The 20235-nt window shown below is 54.2% G+C and overlaps 2 protein-coding genes across 7 annotated transcripts in view; both read right to left on the reverse strand.

Annotated features, from left to right (window-relative positions):
* CELSR3 (cadherin EGF LAG seven-pass G-type receptor 3) overlaps positions 1-7697 on the reverse strand; it is a 31328-nt gene extending 23631 nt beyond the window's left edge. For 3 of the 6 annotated variants that reach the window (XM_071439684.1, XM_071439685.1, XM_071439683.1), the window contains exon 1: positions 4486-7688. In XM_071439684.1, the coding sequence (XP_071295785.1) occupies positions 4486-7615 (3130 nt within the window). In that variant the 5' untranslated portion in view covers positions 7616-7688. Of the gene's footprint in view, positions 1-4485 lie in introns of all 6 variants that reach the window. The other 3 variants (XR_011681170.1, XR_011681168.1, XR_011681169.1) reach the window with 2 other exon arrangements.
* Positions 7698-11171: 3474 nt separating this feature from the next.
* NCKIPSD (NCK interacting protein with SH3 domain) overlaps positions 11172-20235 on the reverse strand; it is a 50039-nt gene continuing 40975 nt past the window's right edge. The window contains exons 9-13 of the mRNA XM_071439687.1: positions 18316-18396; positions 16983-17111; positions 15074-15166; positions 13382-13554; positions 11172-12816 (exon numbers count right to left, since the gene is read on the reverse strand). Of these exons, the coding sequence (XP_071295788.1) occupies positions 12613-12816; positions 13382-13554; positions 15074-15166; positions 16983-17111; positions 18316-18396 (680 nt within the window). The 3' untranslated portion in view covers positions 11172-12612. The remainder of the gene's footprint in view (positions 12817-13381; positions 13555-15073; positions 15167-16982; positions 17112-18315; positions 18397-20235) is intronic.

Raw genomic sequence — 20235 nt, forward strand, 5'->3', positions numbered from 1 at the left:
AGCACAGGCTCCAGCAGGCAGACCCAGACTTCAGCATGGCAAGGCAAGACTCTGCCAACCTTGGTGGCCCCAGAAATGTTCAATGGGACTCATCAAGAACCTCACTGCTCTTGAAACGGAGCAATTCACCTTCCAGCCCATTGCCAGCACCCCAGTGCTGGTGCCCCATGGGCATTAGCAGCACACAGCTGCCACCTGTTTTTCCCACCTCCCACCCCACATTCACCTGAGAGCCTTAAACCCCCACATCTCCTTGGAAAACTGGCTCTCCATCATCATACCAACACAACAGTTACATCAGCACATCTCAACAGTGACCGCCATGACTAATCCTGGATGCCAAGCCCTGCTGTAACCTCCCCTCTGTGCTTCACCTGCTCCAACCCAGTGCAAGGAGGAGCAGCAGGATTCCTGGCACCCCAGCCAGCCCCATCCCTGACCAGGATCAGGTATCACTCATCCATGCCCCAGCTCCAAGCCTCACATACAAAGCTGCCTTCACTGTTCCTCTCTTCCCTTGGCTGCTGTGCTGCAAAGCCTTTTGATTTCCCCCAGCCCTGTTTGAAGTTTGCAGTGCAGGAGGATTTACAAATTGAAACATCTCTCTTTCTTTCACCTCTCTCTACTCTTCAGAAGGTGAAAGCTTTCTAGTGACCCTGCAAATTCCTGTGCAAGCAGCAGCCTGCACACAGGGACTGGTGCTCTGGAGATAAGGCTGGCTCCAGGCTGGGGGAGCCAGTGCCAGTGCAGTCACCCAGGAGCTAATCTCCTGCAGGAAAGGGGGGCTGCTTCTCTCTGAAGTCAAACTGCTCCCAGCCCAAATGGAAGCAAGGTGAGAAAGCACCTGTCTGTGTGTGAAAACACCCTGCCTGCTCTGGCACAGAGGGCAGCATGAGCAGCAGCAACAACATAGCTCCACTCAGCATCTGATTGGACATGCCAGGGTATCCAGATCTGTCAGGGCTCAGGGCAAGGAACTGGCATCACCACCTCCATTCCCCAAGGCACATTCTCTCTGCAAGAGGCTCATGGGCTGCTGAGACCACCCCGACCCTGGGCGGCAGGAGTGTGAGGAAAGCCACAAGTCACACTGGGCATAAGATGCTCCCCAAGCCACCACCAGCCTGGCAGCTCTCCCTGAGGAGCCACCTGGTGATGCCATCACTTTGACACCAGCTCCCTTCTCCACACAGCTGGGTCGTGTCCCAGCTCTCTCCCCTCTCCTCTCCTTTTGTCCCCTCCTCTCAGTTGGCTCTCTGGTCAAGGCAAGCATGAGCTCCCTCCCCTCTCCTCTCCAGCTCCCAGCTCACCCAGAAGCAGCCACAAGGCCTGGGGACAGCTCTTGCTCTCCCCAGGGGCTGCTCAGAGCCCAGCAGATTTCTGCCTGATTTATGGCTGCTATTAAGCCTTGGCTCACACGATGCTGAGGGCATCCTGAGGCAGGCTGGAGGCCAGTAATGCCTCACAGGAGCAAGGAGCCTGTGCCTGGGGAGAAAGTGAGTTGGGGGGTACCTGATGTCTTTGGCATCACCCAGCCCAAGGCAGGACAGCCAAGCATCCCTTTCCCAGTTCCCCAGAGCAATGTGGAGCCAGGCCTGGCCCCACAGGCCTCCTCAGTAAACCCTCCTCTAACACTGTCCCACCTCAGCATCACACCCAAGGCTGCCTCCCCCCTCCAAGCAGAGGGAAGCAGATGGTTAAGAGAATGACCCGCTGCAAATGGGGAAAGAAAAAAAAATAAAGCTACCAGAAGAAAGCCCAAAGCTGGCTGGAGGCACTGACCCCCCATGGGAGGCATTTTAATCACGAATGCTCAGCCTTTCTGATTAAATCCTGTGGCTGCAGAGCTGGTGCCTGGTGAATATTCATGCAGCAGAGTGAGGAGTCCTAGAAACACAGCTACAGGGAATGAAGCAAGGAAAAGGGACAAGGGGCTCTAACCCTTGTGCTGGGCAGCAGTGAGCCATTGTGTTTGCAATTCCAAGAATGACAATTACCAGCTTTAAAAGCAACGAAGCTAAAGAAGAGCTCCATGCCCTCTTCTGCTGAGTGGCAGCAACAGTGTCCAAGAGAGCAAAAGCCACTATTCTGAGTGAAATGGCCACCCCAGAAGTGCACCCAAGGGTGCTCTGGGGACAGACAGGGTGACTTTCATGTTTGCAGGTGAGGAACACTAAAACACTTCCAGACAGAGAAGCCAGGAAAGAGCTGGGTATCAGTATAGTGAACATTCCTCACTGCTGCTGAAGGGCTTTGCCAGACCTCTCAACATTTTGATAATATTTTACCAGTTAAGAGATCTTGAAAGTAAATCAGGCTACCTTCACCCAGCACAGAAGATGAATGCCATTCTCCTACACCTGAGCCTCCACACTTGCCACCAAGCCCAGAGAAACCAGTCTGAAATGGTTTGAAGTCAACATGTTGTCAGTCTCTCACACTGCCCCGATTTCAGAGTGCTGCTGGCCATGGACAGCCCCTCCATCCCACTGTCCTGCATCCTCAGCAGCCAAGAGCAGATTTTAGCAGCCAGAAGTGTCCTGTGAGAAGCTGAGGTCAGTTTTGAGGCTATCAGCCCTGCTGGAAAGGCACTGGTTTGTGATGGCCCAAGTCTTCTGCCTCCTACAAGGGGCTGAGCTAAGAATACACACAGCTCACAGGCAGGCAAAATGGCCCCTTGCCCTGTGTTTTAGGGGGATTCAGCCTCCCTGAAATGCACCATTAAGGCAGGGATTCAGTGGCCTCCTAGGATGCTGACCCTTGGGGCACCCACGTAGCTGCTCCTGCTGTCTCCCAGCAGCAGGGAGGTGCTCTGTCAGGCAGTGTCTGGGGCAGACAATGCAGCCAGGGCTGACTGTCCTGGCTGCCAGCTCTGCACACCCACCCTGCTCTGCACACAGCGACAGCACGGGGCCGCGGAGCTGCCAGCTGGGCGGGGGGCTTCCAACAACAAAGGCTGAAAAACCAAACTAGACCTCCACCTCACAGCCAATATAAAAGCCAACAAAAGGCTCATTTCCCAGCATCTCACTTCCCTCGCCAGAACAGCTCTTCCCCTTCCATCTTCTCCCCTCCTTGAGCACACCTCTCCCATTCTCCCTTCCCGCTGGAAGATGACGACATTCTAATTGCAAGGGCCCCCTTGCCACGAGGCGGCTCATACAGGACTCCAGGATGTGATTGTCTCCTGCCTTTGTGCAGGGTTAAGTGTGTGAGGAGGCAGGGCTTGCATAAACATACTGGGGCAGAAGCTGGAAAGGTCAAAACCACCCCCACCTCCAGCAAGGGGCTGCAGCCGCTCTCAGCCAGCCCTGCGGCTACAATTACCCCCACAGAGCCCCAGCCCACTGCCAGGCTGCTGCTGCTCATGCAGGATTGCCTTGGACAGGTCTCCTTTTAGAGCCCTCACTCCATCTTTTGAAAGAAATCCTCCTCTCACAGAATAAGCCAGACTGAGAGAGCTAAAAGGGAAGGCAGCTGGTAGCCGATGGTCAGGGGAGCATCACAATTTAGAGCACGGCTCCCCAGGCACTCCTGGCAATTCAGTGTCAATTCCTGGCCCCTCCAGAGAGGGTTCTTGCCCTCCCTCCTGCAGCCACTCCATGGTTCAGCAATGGACAGATGCCTCCATTTCAGATCATGCTAAGAAAGGCTAGCGGTGAAGGCAAAGCTCAGGCTCTGGGAGCTCCAGGTCCAAACCCTGCTTGCCCATGGTCCATCTTTGTCCTGAGCTCAGATGGCTAGAGGGCACCCGACACCCCACAAAGCCACCCCTAGCTACAGCTAGCATCTGCATTTGGACACCCCAACACAAAACACTATGCAAGAGTTCCAGGCACTGCACTCAGGTTTATCACAGCTGTCCCCTAAACACTGAGTTGGCTGCAGAAAGGTGGTACTAGGCTTCAGAAGCCACCCTGCAAAGCAAGTGCTGGCAGGTGCCACAGCCAGAGTCCGGACTGAACTGTTTGCTGCGGGCAGATGGGTGTTTAAGAGGGCTCCTTCTGCAATGAGCTCAGTCCCTCCCTCCTGTGCAGAGCCAGGGAAGCACTCAGTCCCGGCAGAGGGAAGAGCCACCTGGGCTTGGGAGCAAGGCAGTGTACCAGCCCCTGCGCCAGCAGCCTGGCCATCCTGGGAACTGCCTCTTTCATGGGCCAGCACCCCATGGGACACACACAGTCTGGCTGGCTACAACACCTCCAAAGGTGCCTCACTAGCAGCCAGAAGTGATCTCACAGCTCAGTAACGATGCTTTGTTCTTGCAGACCATTTCCAGCCTTGCCCCCTTTACGGAGCACTGCTCAGCAGCCTGCCTCCCATGCCACTCCTCACACCACTCCACTAGAACCCTCTGTCTGGAATGGACCCCCAGTCCAAACCTTGTTAGCAGTCCCCACCCCCAATGCACAATGGGCTGCCCCAGAGGGACCTCGCAGAGCCCCCCAAAGGTACTGTACCAAAGATTCAATGATTTGCACTCCCTACCTGTGACAGTCACCAGCATGGAGGCCACAAGCGGACGGTTGTTGTCCAGCTTGCGGCTCAGCCTCAGCTCCCCGCTCGACTGATTTACAATCAACAAGTGCAGCTCATTTCCCCGCTCAAAGGAGTAGAAGAGGTGGTCAGATGCATCTGGGTCATACGCTGGGACCTTCCCTATGACCCCTGAGGGGAAGGTGTTGGATTTATTTGACACGTAGTTATTGAACAGGATTTGGAAGTTCTTCAGAACAGGGCTGTTGTCATTCTGGTCAAGGAGTTTGATGTGGACTGTAGCTCTGCTGACCAGAGGGGCAGAGGTGGCCTGCACTACAATCACATATTCGGATTTTGTCTCATAATCCAAGTCTATCAAGGCTGTGAGCTCCCCAGAAAAAATGTCCATCTGGAATATCTCGGGGATGTTGCCTTCCACAATTTGGTACATAATCTGGGCATTGGGTCCCTCATCCGGGTCAACAGCTGTGATTTGGGCCACCACAGAGCCTACAATGCTGTTCTCCTTCACCAGGACCTCAAACTCTTCAGCAGGAAAGACAGGAGCATTGTCATTCACATCCTGAACGGTGACCTGGATGTGGACGGGAGTTCGCTGAGGGGGGATGCCCCTGTCCACAGCGTAGGCAGTCAGTTCGTAGACAGGAACGCTCTCGCGGTCCAGCCTGCGCACGGTGCGAATGATGCCCGAGGTGGGCTCTATGGTGAAGTCTCCATCCCCGTCCTCCCCATTCTGGAAGGTGTACTGCACTCGCCCGTTGGTGTGGGCATCCCGGTCGGTGGCAGAGATCTGGAGCACGCTGGTGAAGGGAGGTGCATCCTCAGAGATCACGCCCTGGTAAAGAGGGCTAACAAACTGGGGGGCATTGTCATTAACGTCATTCACCATGATTTCAACATACGTGGTGTCTGCCTTCTGGGGGATCCCATTGTCCTTGGCAGTGATAGCCAATGTATAGGTGACCTGGTCCTCATAGTCCAGTTGTGCCTGGAGGGTGATGGCCCCAGAGTCTGGGTCAATACGGAATTGAGGGACATTGTCTTCCAGGTAGTAGGTGATGCGGGCGTTCTCCCCCACGTCATCGTCCGTGGCACTGATCACCACCACGGTGCTGCCCACAGGCCGGTCCTCGTTGATGCTCACGGAGTAGTGGGCACTCTGGAACACAGGCCGGTGCGTGTTGGCATCGGTGATGTTGATGTGAACGTGGCAGTTGTCACGCAGGGTGCGGTCAGAGGCCGTCACCGTGAGCACATAGCGCCTCTCCTGCTTGTAGTCCAGCGGCAGAGACAGAGTGATGAGCCCCAGCCCTCCCTGCGTGCTGATGGAGAAGCGGTTCCGTGTGTTGCCCCCTGTGATCTGGTACGTGATGGCACTGTTCACGTCCCGGTCCACTGCCGTGACACTGAGGACGCTGGTGCCCACAGCCGCGTCCTCGTTCAGGCGGATGAAGTATTCCTTCTGGGTGAACTCGGGGCGGTTGTCGTTGACATCCATGACAGTGATGGTGACGCTGGCCGAGGCGGATAAAGACGGAGAGCCATGGTCATGAGCCTCTACCCCAAAAAAATAGTGCTCGACCGATTCCCGGTCCAAGGGCCCACTGACTGTGATCCACCCCGTGGCACTGTTCACCACAAAGGGTGTGTCAGCCGACACCCCTGTCAGTTTGTACTCCAGGCGGGAGTTCTCGCCGTAGTCTGCATCCACGGCCTGGATGTGGATGACAGAGTGGCCCAGGGGAGCATTCTCCAGGACAGAGATTTGAAAAGGGGTGCTGACAAAAATGGGGGCATGGTCATTGATGTCCACCACCTGGATGCTCGCCATGCCAGTGTTGTTAGAAAGAGGAGGACGCCCTGCATCCTGAGCCCGGATCCTCAGGGCGTACTCCCGTTCCACCTCAAAATCCAGGGGGGCCACCACCTGTATTTCCCCAGTGACACTGTCAATGGAGAACTGGCCCCTACTGTTCCCGCTGATGATGTTGTAGTGCACCAGCGCGTTGTTGTCCTTGTCCAGGTCTGTGGCGGTGACACGCAGGATCTCGGTGTGGGGCCGTATGTCCTCCCTCACTTGGACAATGTAGCGCTTCTCACTGAACTGAGGGATGTTGTCATTCTCATCAAGGACCGTGATGTAGACCTTGACAGTGGCGGAGCGGGGTCCTGGCTCCCTGCCCTGGTCGTTGGCTTCCACCACCAGCGAGTACTTCTCCATCTTCTCCCTGTCCACCGGCCCGCTGGTGGTGATGAGGCCGGAGCGGGGATCAATCTCAAAGATGTCATGGGCAGCCCGTTCATTGACAAAGCGGTAACGGATGTTGGCGTTGGGCAGGGAGTCGACGTCGGTGGCCCGCAGTTGCAGGATGGGGTATCCCTCCTCAACGTTCTCCCGGATGGTCTCCCGGTACTCGCCCTGCTCGAAGACGGGGTCGTGGTCGTTGCGGTCAGCCACAGTGATGGCCACCATGGTGGTGGCGGAGAGCCGCGGTGCCCCGTGGTCAGTGGCCGTCACTCGGAAATAGTGCAGGTCCATGCTCTCGCGGTCCAGGGCCTGGGTGGTGGAGATGAGCCCGGCCCGCGGGTCAATGCTGAACAGATCCCGCGAGCGGCTGTTCATCAGCGCGTCCATGGAGTACACCAGCCGCCCCGCCTCGCCCCCGTCGGGGTCCTGGGCCGTCACCGCCACCACCGCCGTCCCCGCCGGCTGGTTCTCCGCCACCTCCGCCTGGTAGTTGTACTGGGGGAACAGCGGGTGGCGGTTCGGTGCTGCGCGCCGGCCCCGCCGCCCCGGGGCCGGCGCCGGGACCGAGGGCAGCGGGCGCGGCTGGGCGGCGCGGGGCGTGCAGCGCGGCGGGGACCGGCGGCGCGGCGCCGGGGGCAGCCCCGGGGGCACGGCCGGCGCCCGGCACGGCACGGCGGCGGGACAGCCCCAGCGGGCTGCCGGTCCCCAGCCTGCCGGCGGCGGCGGCGCGGTGGCCCCCAGCCCGGAGGGGAACAAAGGGAGCAGCAGGAGCGGTAGCAGCACCAGCAGTAGCGGCGGCGGCGGCGGCTCCCGGCGGCGGCGGCAGCAGGAGCGGCTCGGGGCGGCCACCGGCTCCTCCGCCGCTGCCATGGTGCCTCGGCGGCCGCCGCCCGGCCCGGGCGCACGGCGATGGGCTCGGCGCCGCCCCCGCTCGCGCCGGCGATGGCCGCCCCCTGCCCCGCCGCCGCCGCCGCTGCTGCCGGGGGTGGTGGCGGCTCCTCCCGCAGCCCCAACATGGCTCCCGCCGCCCCGCCCCGCCGCGCCCCCGCCCGCCCTGCGCCGCCATCTTGAGCGCGGGCGGCCGGGCCGGGCCGTGTCGGGCGCTCCGGGCGGAACGCGCGGCTCCGTGCCGGGCACGGCGGGGAGGCCACCGCCGGCCCTGGAGCGGCGTGTGCCGCCCACGAGCAAACTCGCGGGCTCAGCGCTGCCGGACGGGTCTTTGCGAGGGGCTGCACCGCCCGGCCCCGGGTGAGCGGCTCCCGGAGCATCCCTGCCAAAGCTGCAGCGCCCGCGGACACCGAGACACCGTGCATACAGCACGCACCTGCTGAGCCCACCGACCCTGCGGCTCTGCTGGTGCACCCGGGGCCAGAACGGGACCGTGCCACCGCCAGCGTCCCCAGGGCCAGGCTGCGCCCCCTGCCCGAGCAGAGCCCGCGGGCACGGCTGCCCTGCCGGCGGCACAAAGGGCGAGGCAGCAGAGTGCCAGCAGGCAGGTCGGGCGGGAGGCGCTGCCGTGCCTTGGCAGCCCCACGGGCCCCTTCCACCCCCCATGGCCATCAGGCAGCAGCACCACGTTGGGGATCTCTGCAAGGATGGGCTTTCCTGTGTCCCCCTCCTCCAGGCGGTGCAAGCGGTGTCCCAGCCCAGCCCCTGCCACCCAGCTCCCCACCCATGGGCATCCTAGTGCATGGTACAAATTCAGCTATCCCACTCTTCTTCCCTGACACAGACCCCAGCTGCCAACACCCACAAGGTGTGGCACCATCACCAGGGGGAAAGTTGCAGATTTTGCTTCCTGCATCCCCGATATGAAAAAAAACCAACAACCAACCTTATATTTTTCCGAGGAAAATTCAGTTTGAGGCCCTTGCATTACGGTGATTCATTAATGCATCATCCTCATAATTTAGCTGTTGGTTTGATTCAATCAACTAATATCTCATCCTAATCCACTGGAGCTCATAACAGGCTTTAGGTCCTCATTAGTGTTTCGCATGCCATGGTAGAGGGACATCCTTGTCCACGTCCTGCTGAAGGAGAGGGCACACTGGGGCAAATGCTAGGGAAGAAAGAACCATGTCAGGGAGGAAAATAGAGCAAATCTGGGAGATGGGGGGAGTTTAGGGTGGGGCAGGGAAGGGCAGGGCATACATGGGACACACTGTGCCTCCATGCACATCCTAGCTCCAAAGAGGCCCTCCCAGCACCTGCAGAAGCCAAGGCCTGGCCAGCACTGGGGAAGCCACAGGGTGGGCAGAGCAGGCAGGGCTTGTCCTTGCCCTGTTGCATGTGCTGACCATGTGTTGTAGGACATGACAGGACGTACCAGGTATTCCCTAAAGTGGGGGCCAGTTGCAGCTCAGCATGTGCCACAGAGAAGTTCCCCTGGTGCTTAGACAATGCTCAAGGCTGACACCCAGTGAATGTGGATGTCTAACCCCTGGAGAAGCCAACATGGTAATTTATGAGCTCCTTAGGATGGGTAAGCTGCTGTGATTAACTCCTGAACCACAACATAACACCTGGTGCTCACAGTGGTGAGCACCAGCACTGACAGGGCTGTGGCCATACCAGCCATGGGCATACTGTGCTCTTGGGGGATATATGTTGTCCTCTACAGACCCTTAATTATCCACTTAAGCCCTCTCAGTGCTGTTAGAATAGTGCCAGAGCAGCCCTGGCCCTGCACACAGCTCACCCAAGAAACCTCATTTAAAACAGAGCAGCTCATCACTCACGTGCAACAGGAACATGCTGGCTGATCATACATCACACCTCCTCAAACTGGGGCTGTGCCATCAGGAAACCAAATCAGGAGAGAGGCAATACTTCTTAAAAGTAATGAAGGCTTTCAAGTTTATTTGTTCTAATTACCCAGCTGACAGCTCAGGGGAGGAGGAGAAAATTATCAGGGTATTACTGCCACAAAATAGTTGTAATTGAATCATTCCAGACAATAAAGCAGAAGCGCAGGTCACAGGCAACGTGTCACTCCCCCCGCGCCAGCCACCAACACCTCAGTGTTGCACCACAATAAAAACACCAATACAAGGAGACACTGCTCTAATTGTGCATTATTACAGCCAACAATCTCAAGCGTCTCACCTACATGGAGAGCAGGATCTGCTGAGCAGGCTGGGGACAGTGAGTTCACATGCTGCAGTTTGATTCCCTGTGATGGGTGAAGGCCTCTCCTGTGCAGCAGGTGCATCTCTCTGGCTGGACTCCCCAGCCAGCTGCCCCCAGCTCTTCCAGCCCTTGGCTGCGGTGGCAGCAGGGTGCTGGGGCAGAAGGTGCTACGCTACTGTGCAGCTGGGACAGGGTGAGCAACCCCATGCACAGCAATGGCTCGGGGATGCCAATGGGAGCCACCAGCTCTGCAGTCTGGGCTCCTGGCACACAAAGCCACGGGTCCTGCCACTGCTGGGTTTGCCTGGCACAGCAAAGCCTGTGCTGTGTCACTGAGGGCAAGTGCCAGGTGAACATCTCACCACAGCAGCACATCATGGCCAACAACAAGCCCCAGCAGCACTGGGAAGCAAGCCGAGGCTGGCACAGGGGCACGTGAAACCATGTGCTGCACAGAGCAATGGGGCACAGGAGAGCCACCTTGGGGGACACACCAGTGAGCACTGGCAGCCCTTCTGTGTCACAACTGAGCCAGGTGTGCAAACTGCACCCATCAAGACCACATGCCTGGGGACTTTGGAGACACAGGCCAAAGAGGCAGGAGCTGGGACAGTGCTGGCCCTGATTCTGCAGGTAGCTGAGTTTGATGCCATCCCTATGTTTGGAGTGGCACAGCTTGCACCTGGCACTTACACCCCTGCCCTGGCAGGGCTGTGCCCGTGGCCTGGCTGGCTCCCTTGGCACAGAGCCAGGAGCAGACATCAGTTTCCAGCTGCCAACCTGGTGCTCTGCCCCGTGCCTGCTATCCTCCCCTGCAGAACCCCTGCCATCCCAGCAGCCCAGCGCTGCAGGCACGGGCTGAGCTTTGGGAGTACACATCCACAGCCAAAGCACGATTCATTACACTTGGTACAGACCATTAAACCCTTCCCTGCCCGGGCTGGCTGCCGGGGCAGCTCTGCTGGGAGCCAGCTGAGGCTGCATGTACCTTGTGGGAAGTGAACTGTGAGTCCAGCTCTGCCAAACTCTTCATGTGGAGCAGCGATGCTGGGCAGGCCCCAGGAATGATGGCTGTGCCCCTAGCAAGGGCTGCTGCCCTCCACCCTTCCTTGTCAGCCAGCAACATGGCAGCAAAAGACAAGGCAAGAAGCTGAATAAGGGAAAATAACTGCATTACCCCCATTTGGAGATCAGTACCTACTGCTCTGCCTCTGTGGGCAGCAGGCATCCAACCACTCCTGATGCTTTGGTGCCCCCACAACAGGACTGGCAGGCAGGGCTACACTCACAGAAGTCCAGTTTAAGACATTTTTATTCTTCTGCAGGTTACACTTAGTGTTTAAGAAAATACAGGATCCCTTTTGACATTCATACATTTTTACAGGGAAAAAATAGGTTTCTCTACTAGGGTGGTTATTAAGCTTGGGCATTCCCAGGCTGACTTCCTTGCCCCCCCTTGGCTGCCAGGCCAACACCCTCTCTTCTCAAAGCATCACTGCCCTAGTGGCCAGTCCAGGCCTGCAGAGCTTGTGTCATCCCCTCAAGCTAACAAAAAAAAGTAATTAAAGTAAATACAGTGCTCAGTATTTCCAGTTTCACAGCTCCTACACTGGCTACTGCAAAAGAAGACCTGGAGACAGGGAGTGACCACACTGTGCACACAAATATCTAAGAGACCCACGTTAGTGTGTGTGACTATCTGGACCAGGGAAGCAGGTTAATCCCGTTTGCTAGAAACCTAGAGGAAATAAAAATAAGGGTTCCCCACAATTAGCATAGTCACAAACAGCTACTGGACACCAGGCTCACGCTGCCTCTGATGCTGCCAGGGGACAGGGAGGGCAGCGAGGCAGAGCTACTACGAAGCTCAAGGCAGGAAATGCACGCGCTGCACGACCCGAGCGCGCCTGCCCAAGGGCAGCCCCTCTGCTCCAGGCAATGCTGCAACAGAGGTGGCAAGGGGCAGCTTCACTTGGCAGGACACGGCTTTGTGCTGTGTCCAGCCAAGGGCTTCCTAAGGGCAGTGTCATCCACGTGGCTCTTACTTCTAGGCTGCCACAGTGTGCAAGAAATTCAGATTTAAACATCACTATAGAAAGCAGATTGAAAAGCAGCTGCTGGGGTAAGACCTCCACGACCCAAGGTGGGCTGCTGCCCAGAGGCAAAGCTGAAGGCTAGGAGGGAGCAAAAGGCTCACTAGACGAGGCGTTAGACAGCGAGCAGCTACTTTCCCTTGGCAGGGCTGCAGCACATTGGCACTAGCAGCAGGAAACAAAACAGATGTTACAAAAGCTTCTTCCAAGCACCAGCGGACTCCACTTGGTCACTGCGGGGAGAGAGACGCACATGGAAAAGAAGTGATACTCTAAGGCAAAGGCCTTTCTCTTCAGGACCTCGGGACACCAGTGCAGCTAAACATCCCCCCATGCTGGCTGCTAAGCCCCCACAAGCTCTCTGCCCTTCCCACCAACACCAGCTGCCCAAATAGCTCCTGCTGAGTCTTGCAGGCAAACCACGTGCCAGCGCCCACCCTGCCCCAGGCACCAGGCCCCGGGGGCACCCCTCACCCTCTCTGCCACTGGCGCTTCCACAGGGCTGGAGAACACTGTCCCAACCTTAGGCCTCACACAGAGGGATGTAAGGTATGAGCTGTACTGGGAGGGAATGGGGACAAAGTGTCAACAAAAGACATAGTCCATCCAAGTGGATCAGACTCCAGTCCAAGCTGAGGAGCATTAGCTGGTACCAGAAGAGATTTCTGGGAACTCCTTATAAATCTCCAAGATGATCAGTTTCTCCATCTGGCACTGCTGGTCCTCCTCCTCCTCGCCCAGGATGCGCTGCAGGATGCCCTGCAGGTCAGTGAGGCGGTGCTGGTGCTGCAGATAGGGCGTGGAGCGGATGATGGCATGCATCAGGGACAGATACTCCATCCTCAACTGCCAAGTGGGAGGGGAGACAAAACACAGAGCACAGTGAAAGATTTGAAGTGAGGTAAACAAGTATGCCAGCATCCGTGACAGCATGAGCACAGGAAAACAGCTGTTTGCTGCTGCACCATCAACCAGAGCACAACTCCAGAGGCACCTGCTTTCCTTAAGTATCATTAGTAACTATGGAAAACTCTGCTTTTCCCACAGCAAGAGTGCTGCTCCTCCCCTGGCCTTGAACACGTGCACATCCCCCACCTCTTGCAACAGCAAACAAAAGAGATTCCTCCTACTGCTACTCACAGAGGGTCTCTCTTCCCAAAGGTCCCTGGTCAGAAGTGTGCAGACCACCAGAAGCCTGGCAGATCTTTCTTCAGCTATGCTGGTGTGCTGGGCAGGATAAATCCTCCCTTCCTTCTCAGCTCCCAAGGTTGATTTAAGCACCCAGAAATGTTGTGCCCACCCCAGAACTCTGCTCTTGCCTGCACCAGCAGCCCCCATGAGGGGCCAGGACAAACACCATTGCTCTGGGACTGTGCTCCCTTCCCCAGTGCCTGTGAGTTACTGTGAGCACCTTGTCTCCGGGGGAGAGATCCGCAATCTGCCGCACCAGGATGTCGATCAGGACCATCATGTCTGTGTGATAGAAGATGCTGGCTGTATCCTTGCTGGCAAAGATATCCTGCAGAAACTTCAGCACTGAGTGTGGTGGCTGAGGCTGATGCTTGAAGATGCAAACTGGATCATCTGGGGGAGGCAGGGACACTGTGCTGAGCCACACGCTCCCTGCTGCCCCTCTGCTCCATCCTCAGTGCACTTCCCCTCATTAGACCCTTTAGAGAGGAGGCTGCCCTGCCAGCCACTCCCTGCCCATGGATAGCTTTGGTGCTCAAAGATGTGTAATCAGGATGGCAGCTCTGCAGGCTACCAAGATGAGAGCAAACTCATTACGATGAGCATTAATCACTGTTTATGTTTCACTGACCATCCCAGGTGAGAGCACATTAGCACACTGCCTCTCAGTATCTCCTGTTTTTGCTCAACAGCCACCACTCATTTTCTCCCTGGTTTATTAAGAGGGGTCCAATAACCTCTCTGAAAAGCCCATCAGAGCCTGTACCAAAAACAAGCTTTCACCAGAGACCAGGCTAGTACTGTTCCAGAAGCAAGAAAAGAAACACTTCCAGGTTGAAATGAGCCACCACATCCTGTTCTCTTGCAAAACACATCCCTGCAGACTCCAAGAGAGGCTCTGGGCCATGGCAGCTCCTCCAGCAGTTGTCAGGAAGGCGGGCAAAACAGAAGCATCTTCATTAGGTTGTGGCCCCCCTTTTTCTTCTCCCAGCTCCTCACTGTAAGGTGATCTCTGCAGGGAATCTGGCAGGGAAAGGGCTAAACAAAGGCTTTGGGAGGAGGCCAGACAGAAGAGCACCGAGGTGCCTGCTGCCCTCAAGCTGATATAGTGTGGAGACAGTGATTTGCAGCCCCAAAGAGAACTAAAGCCAGAGTAAGATGAGCTGCATGCATCACAGGATGGGTTATTTCCAGCAGCTCAACAAAATGATTTCTCTCAGGCAGCAAAGCTCCTGTGCTCCAGAAGGTATTAGCAAGCACAATAGTGGCCTGCAGCACAGGCTGAAAGATCTGGCACCACTCTTCCTGCAGAGATCTCCAGCGTTCCAGCAATCTGCTCTGCAACAGCTCTACAAGTACACTGGATTTCACTCCATGCCTGAAGCAGACACAAGGCTAACCCTCTGCTGGCAATTCAGAAATGGAAAGTTCCACTCCAAGCAGCGCTTCTGAAGACAAAAGCTCCCTCTGCATCTGTCCCCCAGGGCAGATGTTTGCCAGCACAGGCAGAGGTTTCTATGCCAGCACACGCTGAGTCCTCTGCCTGTCCAAGGACAGAAGTGGCCCAGGACCAGCTTTCCTCCCAGACAAGAGCTTGCCCATGGCAGCTGGTCCATGCTCTGAGATGGAGCTGATCTGACACAGAAGTATGGAAATGGCAGCCCCTCCTCTGTCCCTGGATGCCATTAGCCATTACCTTATTCCTTGTGCAGCTCCATCCTCAGCAATGCAGACTGTCTCCCTCACAAACTCACCAAGAAGCAGCACAGCACAGCCTGAGCTGACAGCTCCTCAGCCACCTGCACCCCTGACATCCTACCCTGTAAGGAGCATGGCCATGTATCCCCAAGGATCTCTGTGCACCCCCTGCCAGGCATGTAACAGTGCCACACACACACACACACACTCTCACCTCCTCTGTTCAGCAGCAGCAGCAGCTTCTCTGTGAAAGTCTTCACGTTGGAGTGCTTGCTTATTGTAGTCATGATCACACTGTGTTCTGGAACTAAAAAAGAAACCTGTTCAGCCTCTCACTTTTCTCCTGAAGACCATGGTGATAAAAACACACAATGGGTGGCCCCTATTTAACATCAATACTCTGGGGTGCTTTGGGGAACCAGAGTCTTTCAGGGCTACAAAAAGTTTCAGGCCACAGAGTGGGTGGGCAGGGAGAGAGAAGGGAAATAAAATGGAAACAGCACATGAAACACTTGCAATTTGGTGGGTTCTCCATATATCTGATTCATGTGTGGGTTCCCAACTTGCCAGCCAAACACTGGGAAAATACCTTGCAAAGGCTTTATGTTGTCAAACATTACCTCTGCTCACAACCCTCTGCAGCCAAGGGCTCCATTCTTTGGTACCTTCTTCCTTCCTACCAGCAGTACCCTTCTGGAACTTAGAGTCTTATGAGTTCTCCTAAGAAGGGTCCCAGGAGCAACACAGAAGAGAAAAGTTTTTCCCAGCACTCAGCACTGTGCAAGGCCACAGGCTGAAGACTTCTAGGAACTCTCCCCCTGCCTGGTCTGGGAGTGATTAGCTGAAAAATACATTTACCCTAGCAGAGCTTTTGTGTGTGAGTATGCACACTCAATCACATAAACAGCTCAGTGTGGCTATTTCTGTGGCCTGTAATATTTCACAGGCTGCAGAGTGTTTCAGGATCCTGAAGGCCATCAATATAATATGCATTTAGGAGAGGTTTTGAACTAATGCTGTACGACTGAACTGCATGACAGATGAATCTTGAAGACATAGGGATAAAAATTCAATCCACCAATAAGCAATGTGAACATCATTTAACATGTTCTTAGCATCAGAGAACAAGTCACTGCTCTCAGCTATGCCCCAGGTGGGCAATAATCCCCAGAAACACACTGCCTGTCATGCATTACTGCCTAATTACAGTAGCCAGCAAGGATATGGGTAAGTGTGGGAAGGGGTAATGAATGAAAGCAGCAGAGATATACTTAATCAGTTTCTGTGCACTCAACTTTCACAGGAAATTAGAAGCATTTTAATGACTCACAACCCAAAATAAGAGGTAAATTACTGGACATATTGCTGCTGCTTTATCCTCCCCTCTCTCCAAAAAATCAAGGATAATGTCATGAAGTAGATCAAGGGTAAATAATTAACTAAAGACAATTGGAACAACAGGAGACTGGGTTAAGGAATGGCCTCTTTTAGCAGGACCTGGAACTACACTCCAATATTCCAACAGGCTTCAAAATGTGCAGGCAGAGAGAAGGAAGATGCTCTTCCCTAAAGACCTGATCTGCTGTCTGTCCTCACGGAGCTCAGCAGGGCAGGGAGGAGAGAAACAAGGGCAAAGAGGAGAGAGCACATCTCAGGCCAATGCTGAAGAGCCTGGCCTCAACAGCTTGGCACTGAATGAGCTTCTGACAGTGTGGACAGGGAAGTAGAAGCTTTGCCAAGACTTGCAGAAGGCAGAGGACTTTTGTTGTGAGCTAGTATTGAGAAATGCCCACTGAAGCATCTTCTCTCCCAGGTCACCCATGCCTATAAATTAACCCCACTCATGCTCTGCCAGTACACCCCAATAACTCTTTTGACTGGGCACTGTGGAAGCCCAGTGACAAATCCACTGAGCTGCCCAGAGCTGCTGGGCAGGGGCTCTCAGACCATTTTTCCCTCTAGGGTGTTGCACTATATTTAAACCCAGCGTAGTGCCAGAGACTAGGAGAGCTGGTTGGTGGTTACAGCACCATCAAGACCCAGTAAGATTCTCCCTCCCCATTTTTCACACTCTCACTCCAGCCCACTGAAATCCTGCCAAGGCAGAGCAGCAGCAGTTCAACCTGGAATGTGGAGATTGAAGGCCAGAAGGACGTTGACAAATAAGTCAGGCAGCTGGTCAGTGGTGTCCGAGGGCAGCCCGTCCTCAATCACATCCAGCAGGAACTGCACAAACTGGGAGTTGAGATGTTCTGCACAAGGAGAAAGGGGAGTTTACAGCACAGTGAAAATAAACCAAGCAACAAGGGACCATCCAAGCCACTTTTATTCTTAAAAACCATTAGTGTCCGCCTCTGGGGAATGAAGGGCTCTTCAAGTGGACTAGACAGACCACTGAAGCATCTTTGTGTGAGACACAGTGCAGGGGATTGCTGAAATTCAGTACCCCAAATGGAAATATTTTTTTTTGAGTAAACAAAACACCGAATCCTGCTCTAGCTGTTGCAGAACCAATGCCACCAATGAAGGCTTCAAGGTAGGAAGATATTGGCATTCTTGGCCACTGGTTCAGTTAATCTCTTTTAAAAAACCCCTAATAACCTAGATCATTAGTAATAACCCAGTTTTCAATTCAGCTATTAGGAAAGCTCAGGAGCTCATACAAATAAGTCCACCTGCAGGAAATAACTGTCAGAGTTACACAAGGAGAGAAAAACAGGAGGTGTAGAGGCTCATTCCATTCTCTGCTGCACCACTTTAAATCTTGCACAGGTTTACCCAGGGTTAAGGTAAAGCTGCTGACGAGATATTTATAAAAATCTCTACTGCATTTCTAGGAAAATTAAGCCCAGAATTTCCCAAATACAAAACAGCCGTGGGAAGAAGTGGGCAGGGCTTTCTGGCTGAAATGAAAGGACAGAGGATAAAACAGGGAGACTATTTGCACTTTGTAATTGACCACAATACCCTTAATCATCTCCACTTTCCCTAAGAGCCTGAACTACAGAGAGCTGCACTATCCTACTAGAAGAGAGACCAGAAAGAGGCCACATTATGCAGCTGACAGCCTTAGTGGGTGTTTGTGTAGGGATCTGGGATCTCAGCCTCATCAGCAGACAGTCTCCAAAGCAAGTAAGAGGTGTGTGCTTTCACACAGGCCAGAGGTAAAACAAAATTCCACTTAGTCACAAGGATGGGCAAATCCATGTTGCCTGCAGCATGGCATTCAGTCCTCCATTGCTCTAACCCAGATTTGTGCTGCTCTTTGCAAATCTGGCACCTCAGCCCTGTGCTTCAGCCACCAGGCTCTATTGGTAAAGAACAGACCCTACTCTTGCTGGGCCTTCCACTGAGCTGTCCCTGCCCTTGGCCATCAGGAGAAGCCCCTTTCCTGTGTCTGCCAGCATGCCCCAGACATCCCATCACCAACTCTGCCATGAGCACAGCCACTCTTACCATAGTGGTGATATGGCAGGGGCTCCCCCATGGAGAACATCATGGCCAGCACCAGTGCAGAGTAACACATCTTCTGATGATCTGCAAGGCAAAGGTCCTGTCATTAGTTCTTCCCAGGATGTGAAACCTTTCCCCAGCTGCAGCTGGGAAGTCACACATTTCATAGAGACATTTAACACTCCTCATTCCTGTACTGACTGAGCAGTAAGGGTGTTTGTCCCCATTTTAGCACAGCACACGCCTTCTGTGCCGTGTGTTTCCAAAGCAATTTAAAAATAATCATAACAAGAGTCCTCTATTTTTTCCCCTCTACTTCAGAGGATCTGGGCAAACTTGATCTGAATAATTAAAAACCTCCCCTGCACAGTCCCAGGACACATCCCATAGTTACGTAATTATTGAACCCAGAAAAAGCATCCATCTGGCCAGCCCAAAATACTGCCTGTTCCAACCAACACCACCCCCAGACAGACATGCTGCTTGTTACCATCTCTGCACTGCTCTACTTTTGCTACCTCAGCTCTGCCTGAAGGTATGAGAGGTCCCTGGGGAGAGCAGATCACTGCTCAGGCTGTGCATCTGCCCACCTCCCAGGCCACACAGCCCCAGCACTGATACATCCCACAGCCTGCTCGTCCAACACAATTTTTGCTGGCAGCAGCTATATGTGAATGCTCCAAAGAACCCCTGCCAGTGTCTTTCCTGAATTTTAATTAATGGCTCATCAAATGTGGCCTCTGTCCAGTTCAGCAAGTCTGAAGGCAATAGGAAAATGAGTATTACTTAGGTTACCACATGTACTGGCTAAATAAAGTTCAGCTACATCTGCCAGAAAGAGCCCTGGGGCACAAGGAAACTGAAGGTGTAATTATGAAAAACTGACCAAAGCTACTTTTCATCAGAGGAGAAAAAGGCCTCTTCAATCTATGATGCTTTTCCTGGCCATACTGCTGCCCTGCACAATACACACCAGTTCCAGTGCCCCCTCCAAACCCTTTAAGATATTTCACTTCTCCATGCACAAAGCCATCATCTCTAAGCCTCTGCACCCTGCAGTTTGGCTTTGACTGCACAGACTGATGCCTTAAATGTCACCACTTACTCCTGCACTTGGCCAAAGGACTTGCAACACTTGGCAGCTCTCAGGTTTACTGTCAGCATGGGGGAAAATGCTATGGAGTCATTCCAGCCCCATGCCCCCTGGAAAGGCAGCTCTGTCAGCAAAGCCTCTCCACTCAAAGCACACTCACACTGTCACAGTTCCACACGATGCCTCAGTTTTCCATCACCAAGTACTTGGAGTAAAAATAGATCATTTGCAGCTTAAGCAGATACTACAGTATGAACAAGATTAAGAGTTTGTAGACCATGTGGCAGAAAAAGAAGGCTGAAAACTGCTGTTTACTCTCTGTAAACAGAGAGGGAAGATATTTAATGACTTCAATATAATTCATACTTCTTATATAAGAAGTTCTCAGCTATAAGGTGACAGTAATGCCAAAGCAGACTGTAGCAGAAAAGGGATCTGACAAACTGTTCACCACATGATTTCTTCATTCTTCCCTCCATGGCTACAGGAGCTGGGTCTCAGAGGAAGGACACTGCAGTAGTAGAAACAGGGAGCTGCTGTTTTCATGCTCCTAGAAAGGCTTTCTTTTGTCAACAAAACATTTTCCCTCATTACATCAGCAGCAATGAAATAAAACAGAGCCAGAAGCTAGTGATAAACATGGCAGTAGCAAATATGGAGGAACAGACTAGAGATGGAAGAGTCTAGTTCTGTACCTCCTTGGTCCATCTGCCATGAGCTGATGTCCATTCATCTTGGCTGACAGTAGTCTACATGACCAGCAGGCAAATCTTGTTCTATTTCCCTAGAGATGACAAATCAAGGAATGCTGAAACCAGCCAGAAACCTGA

The sequence above is a fragment of the Agelaius tricolor genome, unplaced genomic scaffold, assembly GCF_023055355.1.
Source record: "Agelaius tricolor isolate 1412-34295 unplaced genomic scaffold, bAgeTri1.0.p SCAF_14, whole genome shotgun sequence".
In the NCBI taxonomy this organism is placed as follows: Eukaryota; Metazoa; Chordata; class Aves; order Passeriformes; family Icteridae; genus Agelaius; species Agelaius tricolor.